The sequence below is a fragment of the Athene cunicularia genome (assembly GCF_003259725.1).
Source record: "Athene cunicularia isolate RWA chromosome 25 unlocalized genomic scaffold, athCun1 chr25_part1, whole genome shotgun sequence".
Lineage (NCBI taxonomy): Eukaryota > Metazoa > Chordata > Aves > Strigiformes > Strigidae > Athene > Athene cunicularia.
This window is the reverse complement of record NW_020799134.1, coordinates 1,583,281-1,592,796: the sequence shown is the minus strand read 5'-3', so window position 1 is coordinate 1,592,796 and position 9,516 is coordinate 1,583,281. Positions and strand designations below refer to the sequence as shown.

General features: G+C 66.9%; 1 protein-coding gene across 1 annotated transcript; it reads right to left on the bottom strand.

Annotated features, from left to right (window-relative positions):
* Positions 1-4: 4 nt before the first annotated feature.
* On the bottom strand, positions 5-9,511 carry IGSF9 (immunoglobulin superfamily member 9; the record flags this gene model as incomplete). The annotated part of the gene is made up of 17 exons (XM_026863934.1): positions 5-629; positions 991-1,036; positions 1,242-1,412; positions 1,749-1,833; positions 2,034-2,284; positions 2,425-2,600; positions 2,694-2,817; positions 2,927-3,077; positions 3,429-3,545; positions 3,670-3,810; positions 3,887-4,029; positions 4,221-4,366; positions 4,574-4,715; positions 4,894-5,011; positions 5,215-5,366; positions 5,503-5,655; positions 9,367-9,511. Coding segments are annotated over 17 exons (2,886 nt in total), but the record flags the coding sequence as incomplete, so codon positions are not given.
* Positions 9,512-9,516: the final 5 nt, after the last annotated feature.

Here is a 9,516-nt window from a genome sequence, read left to right as displayed (position 1 = left end):
TGAGGGGTGGCTGGCGGGAGCCCTCGAGGGGCAGCAAGTCCCACAGGGTGCTGCTGGGGCTGTCGCGTGGCTCCTCCACCGTGCTGTAAGGCAAAGTTGTGGCGGAGGCCACGGGGCTGATGTTGACGATGCACAATGCTGCAGCCTCGTCCACGGGGCTGCTGCTGCTGCTGCAGCCAAAGTAACGGCCCTGGCGGTAGCCAGTGGCACGGGCTCCCCGGTGGCCCTGCCCCATGGGCCGGGGGCGCAGTGAGACCCCCTTGTGCCAGATGGGCTCCTCCTCCTCGGGCAGCTGGAGGTGGGGCTCAGGCTGCGGCCCCAAGGGGTCCCGCTGCAGGTACGGCTCTGGCTTGGCGTAGGGCAGCACCCCACAGCCGCTCTCCTGCGGCCGCGTGTTCGTCTCCACCACGAAGCGCCCATCGGGGCCGCGGCAGATCCGCTCCAGGGGCACGTGCTCCCCGACGTGGCTCTCGTACACGGCGTACCGGGAGCTGGCCCCAGCAATGCTGAGGCCCAGGCTGGTACCGGCCTTCTCGCCCCACAGCAGCGTCCGGCGCAGGCTCCGGTAGGGGGATGGCTGCAGCTTCAGCTTCATGGTGCTGTCTGGGCTACCAGAGCCACGAGAATTGCTGTAAGGGAGAACTGCTGCAGCACCCTGTCTGGACTCCAGGCTTGTCCTGCTGCCCCCTGTGTGGGGAGAGCTTGTGCTGGGCATCTGGCAGTGGGTACCGTGACCCTGCGCCGCTGCTTCTGCACTTTCTAATCCTTTCTTCAGCCAAAACTCCCCAGGGGAGCCCTATGCCATAGCACCCCCCGGCCCCAGCACCCCATCCTAACACCACCCCTGTGGCCAGCCCTCGGCCAGTGGTGGGGAGCAGCTGCCCCCGGGCCTGTCCCTCTGCCCCCAGCCAGAGGCAAATGAATGATGGGGAGCGCAGCGAGACAGGGAGGGAGTGGGAGGAGGAGGGAGCGTGGCATGGCATGACTTACTGTGGAAGTGAAAGCTTCTTGCTGGGGGAGAAGACGAGTGGTGGATCTGGAAGGTCATGAGAACACAAGGGGATCACACAGCGAGCAACTCAAAGTGATGATGATGAGGAGACAGCAGCACGTGCTCAGCCCTACCACAACCCCAGGCTGGCCTGTCCCTTCCCCCGGCACCGGGTCCCGCCACCGCGCACACAGCGCTCCGAGCTCTCCTGGAGCACCGGGGTCCTGGCACTCAGCCAGCTGGCTCCTACCTTGCCTTCGCTTCTGGATGCGGGCGGCACGCCGGCGGTTCATGATGCAGGCAGCCACGGTGCTGAAGATGACAGCCACGCTGAGGAAGCAGATCCCCCCGATGACCCCGGCCAGCACCGGCTGCGGCAGGAGCTCCGGCAGTTGGGTGCGAGACGGATACACCTCCATGCCTGGGTCAGACAGGAGACACTATCAGAGGCTCAGTTCCCCGAGGAGCTTGCCAGCACAGTGGGCACAGCCTCCCCCGGGTCGCCAGGATCACGGTGGCAACAGCGAAGCCTCAGCGCTCCCAGCCCTCAGGGCTGGTCTGTCTTTGGGCAGACCCATGCCCTCCACCAGGAGCAGGGATGCTCTGCGTCCCCTGGTCTAGCAGCAGGGACACTCGGGGTGGGAGCAGGGTGAAGGGGTTTCTGTTTGGAAAGATCCTAGACCACACTGAGTACTTTACACCTCTGGTTTCTGTCCTCAGGGCAGGAAGAGCAAGTGGGAGGTAGCCCAGGCCTCACCTGCTGTGGAGATGTTCACCGTGTTGCTGGGATCGCTGATGTAGCTGCCAGCAAAGGCCACCAGGCGGAACTCGTAGAAGGCGTCCTGGGGGAGCAGAGGGCCATTAGCCTTGTTGGAATGCTGGCCAGCCAAGCTTCAGCCCACACGGAGGCAGAGCCAAGCAGCTCTGTGGCACTGCCAGATGCCCCATCTCCGGGTAGCAGCAATGCAGATGTAACCCCCCTCCCTTTCTGTGTCCCCTCAGAGCTGCCCCGCAGCCAGGGAGCACCCGGTGAGATTCCCACCTTGATGAGTCCCGGCACCAGGATCTGGGTCTCTGTGCTGGGGATGGAGCGGTCCAGCACCTCCCAGCCGCCCTTGTCCTGCCGCAGCTCCAGCGCGTAGCCGCTCAGCGCCACTGAGAACTGAGCCGGGGGCTCCCACTGCAGCAGGACCCCACGTACGGTCTCGTTGGCCGTCAGAGCCCGTGGCGGGGACAGGAAGATGCGCATGGTCATGGCCGGCGGCTCTGGAGGCACTGTGGTCACTGGGAAGCCTGAGGAGAAAGGAGACATTGGTGTGGGAGCTGATCCCCGGGGGCAGCAGGGCAGAAACAGGAACCTCTCAGGTGCTTGAGGGCTTGGCTGGGGGGGACGGACGAGGGCTATTCTGGAGAGCGCACGGGCCCCCTCTTACCCTTGGGCACAGAGGTGACAATCTGGCTGAAGGGGCCGCTGCCCAGCTTGTTCTGGGCCAGAACGCTGAACTGGTAGCTCATGTCTGGCTGCAGATTCTCCACCACGAGGTGCTGAGCCCCCACTGGCACCGAGAGCGACACCCAGTCATGGTGGGCTCGGGGCGGATGCTTCACCCTGAGGAGATGTGGGACCTGTGAATCTGGAGCCAACAGCCCCGGTGGGATGGAGGCAGGGGGGGGACACCAGGTTCTGCCTGTGGGGACTCACAGCGGCGTGTACCAGACGCTGAACCTCTGGAAATAGCCTCCATCGAACCCTGGCTCCCAGGAGATGTTGGCTGCCCGCAGCAGCGGGAGCACAGAGACGTTGGTGACAGCGTGAGGGCTGGTACCTGGCGGGGGACGCAAAGACGTGTCAGACCGGGCAGCAGCCATGCAGGGGCACTTCCACCCCAGGGCAGACGCAGGCGATGCCGGCCCCGCCAGGGACCGGCGACTCACCCAGGACATGGACGGAGGTGGCGGTGCTGACACTGGCTACCTGGTTGGTGGCCACGCACTCCCAGACCCCGTGCTGCTCTTTGACAAGCGGGCGGAAGACAAGGCTGCTGTTGCCATCCACCTGGGCGCCGCTCTTCCCCACGCTGCCCACCTGCGTGATAAGGCACGGGCAGGCTGACGGCGGGCGACCACCCAGCCCACCGCACCGCAGGGCCGGGCAGCTGCTCTGCAGCGACCCTGCAGCACTGGGGCCTCGGGGAGAACAGAACCTGACGTGATCCACCACCCTGGGGCTGGGTTAGGAACAGGTGCAGGATCTTGCCCTGGTTTCTTAGAGGGCAACACAAGCAAAGTGCCCTGGGCCTCTTCTCCCACAGGAGCCAGGAGAGAGATAACCCTGCTGTGTCTGCGGGGACGGCCCCAGGAGCGATGCCCCAGAGGTCAAGGGCAGTGTCTGCCTCCCGGGAGGGCTCTGCTGGTTCCCCAGAGCAGCAGCTCCTACCTTCAGCCAGGCAACAGTGGGCGGGGGATCCCCGTGGGCCGTGCAGGGGATCACCAGCTCCCGGCCCACCTCCTGGAAGTATTCCTCCTTGGGGCGCATTGTGAAGGCAGGGGGGTCCTGGAAGACAGGCAGGGCTTGGCAGCAGGCGGGACAGGGCACAGACCCGTGGTGGGGCAGACGATGGGCACGGCAGGGTGGGAGCAGCCTGGGCGCAGGCAGCGTGCCCATCACCCAGCCTCACCTTCAGCAGGACACGCGTGGGCCGGGAGGTGCCGGCGGTGCCGTAGCTGTTGTACGGGGTACACGTGTACACTCCCAGCGCATCGTCGTTCCCCGTCGCAATGACAATGGAGCCATCCGGTCTCATGGACCAGCCAGGGAGCTGGGAGAGGGGGGCGTGGGGTCAGGACAAGGGGCTCGGGGGCGTGGGGAGGCGGGGAGGGCGCGACCGGTGGCACCTTGTCCAGCTCCAGCGGGCGCCCGTCCCTCGTCCAGCTGACAGAGAGCAGGGGGGGGTTGGCCCTGGCGGGGCAGTGGATCACACCCTGCATCCCCTTGGGCAGGGGGGTCTCTGGGAGCATGGTGGTCACCTGTGCCGGATCTGCAAGGACAGGCAGGGTGCCAGGGCCTGAGCGAGGGTGGCGGGGGGCCAGGTCCCCGTGGCTGCTGAAGGGGCAGCCCCTTCCCACCATGGCCCACAGGGACCCCCACAGGCTGGCCCAGCAGGGCCTTTCTGTGAGCAGAGCTGGTGACAGCACGGCCTGGGCTTGCGAGCGGCTGTGGGACTCTTACACAGCACTGTGACAAAGGCTGAGGCAGAGGGTGGCTTCCACAGCCCGTTGCTAGGGATGCAGGTGTATTTGCCAGCGTCGTCCGGGGTCGTTCGCTGGAGCAGCAGACTCCCGTCCACCAGGACACGGACCCGAGCCTGGAGGTGGCTGCAAGGGGAGGGGAGGGCAGTGGTGAGAGGTGCCTCCGAGACTGTCTGTCCTCAGAACCCCGTGGTGAGCAAAGCCCCCGCCACGCATCCCGCCCGCCCACCGTGCTCAGATCCCGGCTTCGCAGGGCACAGAAGCCCCTGCCCGCCCCAGCACCGCCAGCAGGAGCCCATGGCTGCCTTGGTGCCATCCCCGTCCCCACTGTACCTGAGGTGGAAGACGTTGCTGCTGCCCTGGAACCAGGTGTAGGTGAGGTTTCCTGGGTACGCCTCAGCTTGGCACACCAGAAAGACATCCTGGGAGACGTTGACGGTGACATTCTGGGGTGGCACCACGATGATGGGTGGCCCTGCAGCGTGGAGCAGAGGTGATGGTGAGGGTGGGGGATGGCCCCACCTGCTCCCAAAGCCCATCACACCCATGTCTGCCCCAAAACCAACCCCCATGACGTGTCTCCCTCCGTGCTCTGTGGCAGCACCCAGCTGGGTGGCCCATGTGGCCAGCGCTGGGAGAGCAGCGGCTCCTACCCTGCACGAGCACGCGGGTGGTATGGGTGATGGTGCCCTCCTTGCTGGATGCGTGGCAGGTGTAGGTGCCAGCACTGGTGCGCTCCACAACGGCGATGCTCAGCGTCCCGTTCCTCACCTGCAAAGGCAGCGGGCGTGTGGCATGGCCAAGGGACAGGAACTCAGGACTGTGGTGCTGCGGGCAGGGCCGGGGGCAGGAGGGGGGTTCCACCACAGTGGGGACAGTTGCTCGTGCTCCAGCCAAGCAGAGTTGCATTGCTCTGCACATCTGGCTGCCCCACGAGACCCTGGCGAGCGTTAACTGCTGATTTCCACCCTCACCTGCACCGTGTCCCCGCTCTGGACAGCCAGGTCGCTCCTCTTCCAGATGACAACGGGCTTGGGGTTGCCGGCAGCTGTGCAGGTAAGGCTCAGTGCATCCTGGTCCCGCACCTCCACGAATGCAGGGGGGGTCTCCAGGAAGGTGGGGGGTGCTGTAAAGACAAGCCCAGACCCTCAGCCGCAGCTCCAGATGAACTGCCCTTGGAAGAGCAGCAGATTCAGTCCCAGCCCTGCGAGATCTTGGCCAGTGGCGGGCAGAGCAGCGCCCGGGGGTGGGATCACCAGTACCGTTGACAGTGAGGTGGATCCAGGTGCCGTTCTGGAAGTCGGCGTCGGTGCTGTGCCGGTCAAGGAAGAGCACACGGCACTCGTACCAGCCTTGGTCCTCGGCACGCAGGAGGTCGATGCGCAGCGAGGCGCCTTCCTCGATCCGCACGCGACCTGCACACCCAGGAGCGGCTGTCACAGCTGCGTCCCCCGGCCACCTGCCCTCCGGGGGCCTGCCAGCAGCACTCGCCCTCGCTGCAGGCTCAGCAGCTTCCCCGGGCAGTGGCAGGGTCTGCCCGTGCAGCCAGGCCATGCTCAGACTTCTTCCACCTTTGCTGGCGCGATGGGGGGCTGGGAACGGCCGTGGGACAAAAGCCAGGGCGGCCGTGCCGCGGTGGAGGTTGGTCACACCGACATTTAGCACCACACCTCCTCCTGCTCTCGGGGAAACGGGACAGGACGTGGCAAAGGGCTCTGCTGCCCACCCCCGCCAAGGGTGGTCTTGGCGGGGACCCCAGGTGGGTCTGTCCACCGCGAGCATTGCTCCCAGCAGCTGGTCCCACTGCCCGCTCCTCAAGCTGCCAGCCTGTCTGCAAAATCCCTCCCCGCACACTTCCTCATTGCCTTTTGGGGACCCTTCCCCAGCAGCCTCAGCCACCCTTTCCCCCAGGAGCCCCACTAAGCTCCAGGCACCCTGCGCTGTCCCCTCTCCCCACAGCACAGGGGGGTCTAGCTGAACCCCTGCCTGACCCGCAGGGGCACAGACCCCTCGAGGGGCACACGGCAGCAGGGGTGCTCTGGGGCCGTGGGACCCTCACCCCGAGTAGACAGCAACCCTGTGTTCCACGGCCTCTTTGATGAGGAGGAGGATAAGGGCGCAAAGCGACAACGAGCACAGCCCTTTAATCCCCTGGGCTATTATCAGAGCCATAATCGGCTCAGGCGTGCAGCAAGGCAGTTGGCTCAGCCCCGGCCGGGGTGCACTGCCTGCGGCACCCACTGCCCTGGCACCCCCCGGCTCTGTGCCCCTGACCCCGCTGCTGGCCTCCACGGCCCAGAGAGCAGCTCCAGGCCGGGATGTGGGTTTAGCCCCAGGTGTGGCATGGCCTGGGGTGGCCTTGCTGCCAGCACTCCAGGGCAGGGCTCCAGCCGCTGTGCTGGCAGTGCCACACACAGCTCCTGGCACCAGAGTGGTCCGTGACGCTCCCGGTGACTCCCCAGAGCTCCCTGGGACCAGCCGCTTCCGGACACATTTCCAACAAAGCAGGTTGTGCCAAACCCTGCTGTCAGCTCTGTGCAGAAGCTTGGTGCCGCAGGCAGTCTCCACGCGCTGCCTGAGCCACTGGAGCCCAGGCCGGGCACTGCATGGGTGCCACCAGCAGCAGGAGGCTGCACCCCGCCAGACCAGCCTGGTGAGGAGGAGGAGGAGCGGCAGGGCCCGGCCGGCTGGTTGGGGCACAGAGGCTGGGCGGCCGAGGGACAGGATCCCATGCCGAGCGCTGGGGCCACACAGCCCCGTGCTCACCCAGCGCACAAACACGTGCGAATCTCTGCCAACAGCACCCGGAGCTTCCTCCAGCCGCTGCAGCCACCGCTGCATCCCCCACCCCTCCTGCTTTGCCCCAGGCCAGCTCCGACCCAGACCCACGGCATCTCCTGCCGCAGGATGCGCGGGGACAGGCAGACATATCTGGGTGCCTCTGGCAGCGTCCCTCACCCGGGTGGGGGAAGCAGTGAGAGGGGTGGCAGCAACAACCAAACAGCCACGGGAAGCGGGGTCCTCCCCCCCTCGGCCCCGAGCCCGCTCCCACGCCGAGCCCTGGGAAGCAGGGCAGCTCCAGAGAGCTCCAGGAAACCCCATCCCTGCCTGCAGCTGCCAGCTCACAGCCCCCAGGAGCCGGTGGGAGCAGCAGGCTCCTGAACAAAGATCCCTTTGGAAGGGATCAGAGTGCCCTGGGGACGCCCCTCAGCCTCCCCCTAATCCCCCGTGCCGGCCCCATCCCCCTCCTCCTCTTCCACCACCCTGCCGATAACAAAACCTCTGCTGCCCTCCGGACCAGCATCCCCCGGTGCCTGGCAACCGTCATTCAGAGGGACACAAAGGGGCTGTAGCCCCAGCCGCCGTGCTTGCCGTCAGGGATGGGGTGCCCGCGCAGGCGGCCTGACCAGCATCACCGGCCCTGCTCCAGGCCAGCAGACGGCAGGGGACAGGACCTGTGACACCGTGGGGACAGCGGCACATGGGGGAGGGCTGCCCCCATCCCCCCAAGAGCTCCCAGAGGTGGCTGCAGCCACCCTGTCCCCAGGGTGGCTGCAGCCACCCTGTCCCCAGGATGCCCCCAACTGCCCCACGAGGGATGTGGGTGACAGCAGCAGCCCCCCGGCCCCTCGGGGTGACCCTGATCTGCTCTGCCTGGGAAGGGCTGGAGGAGGGGCTGTCCTCGTCCTTCCCCTGCACCCACAGCCCCTGCCCTTCCCTCCACCCCTTCCCAGCCCCCCAGAGGACTGTAAACCAGCCGTCCCGCTGCCATGGTGACGGCCACCAGCCCCCCTGCCCACCGACCTTGCCCTCATTATAGCTGCCAGCCCCCTTCCCCCAGCGCTGATCCCCTGCCCCCCAGCCCCCCCGGGGCCGTGCTGGCAGCAGGGACAGGGAGAGGACTGAGGGCAGTGCAGGCAGGAGCAGGCAGGATATTGCCAGGCCCCTTCAGGGTAACCCGAACTCTTGCAGCCGAGGGGCCCCACGATGCCGGGCTCAGGTAACAGGAGCCCAGCCCGGGCCTCCCAGGAAAGCAGGTGCCTTGTCGTCACCAGAGGGTTTGCGGTCACCGCCGCTCCTACAGTGCCAGCTCAGGGCTGGCTGCAGAGCAAGGGTGTCCCTGGGCTGGCAGCGGGGACAGACCCAGGTGTGCCCCCAGATCAGTCTCCTCCTGCACAGCCCCGGGAGCAGCAGCCAGGCAGTGGCTCAGACAAGGGCTGGTTTTGGCAGCAGGGACGGGCTCCTGACCCAGGCACAGGCCGGTGCTCCAGCCCTCCCCGCGATCTCATGGGAGGACTGGAGGGAGGATTTCGGTGCATTGCTGCCACAGGCTGTTGGGGCCAGGCTCAGCCCAAAACTCCAGCCAGCTGCCAGCCCTCTCCCTCCTCCCTAGCTTCCCCATCCTCGAGGGATGCTCCTGTTGTCTTCATCTCCCTGTGTGCAGGGATCCCTCAAGGTCTGACACCACTTCACTTTAAATATCCCGTAAAGAGGAGAATATCCCCCTCCCACGCCGCAGCCCTTCCCAGCACAGCTTTGCTCCAAATCCCAGTCAGCCCAGCGATGCCAATTAGCTGCTTCACCAAAATCCCCTTCCCAGGCTCAACCTTCAAGCGACCCGCTGGGGCCGAGGCAGCGGCCTGGCAGCACTGGGGACCCGGAGCCCGGGCACAGGCAGGCAGGCGTGGGGCCGCCCCGTTCCCAAGCGGGTGGTGCTGGGGGAGCCCCAGCACCCAGAGGCCACCGATGGGACCCACTTTCCCCGGGCGGCCTCTCCCACCCTCCGCCCCAGCAGGGACCCCTCCCGCTGCCAGGCTGGGCCAGGAGCCGCCTCTCCCCTGCGCACTGGGTACCCGCATCCCCTGCACCTCCCGCTCCAGCCGTCCCCGCGGCTGCTGCACGAGGAGGGGACTCCCCGGGGGCCCACAACACCCTCTCCCGCCGCCCGGGACCAGAGGGAGAGTCTGGCGCTGCCCCGTGCCCGGGAGCGTGATTAACGCGGTCTGACAGCGGCTGAGGCCCAGCCAAGGCCAGCGGGGACACCAGGGCCAGCCGGGTCCCAGCCCCGAGGCCGGGGCCAGTAGGGCCCCCCCGGGCCCCATCACAACCCACGCCGCAGGACCTACCGACGTACTCCGGGTCCACCCGCGGCGAGTAGAGCCCGAACTTGATGAAGATGGGGAGGACGAAGCCGAATCGGACCCACTCGATCACGTAGAGAGGGGGACGGGCCTCGTGGGCGCCCAGGAGGCCGCAGCCCAGCACCGTGCTCCCCC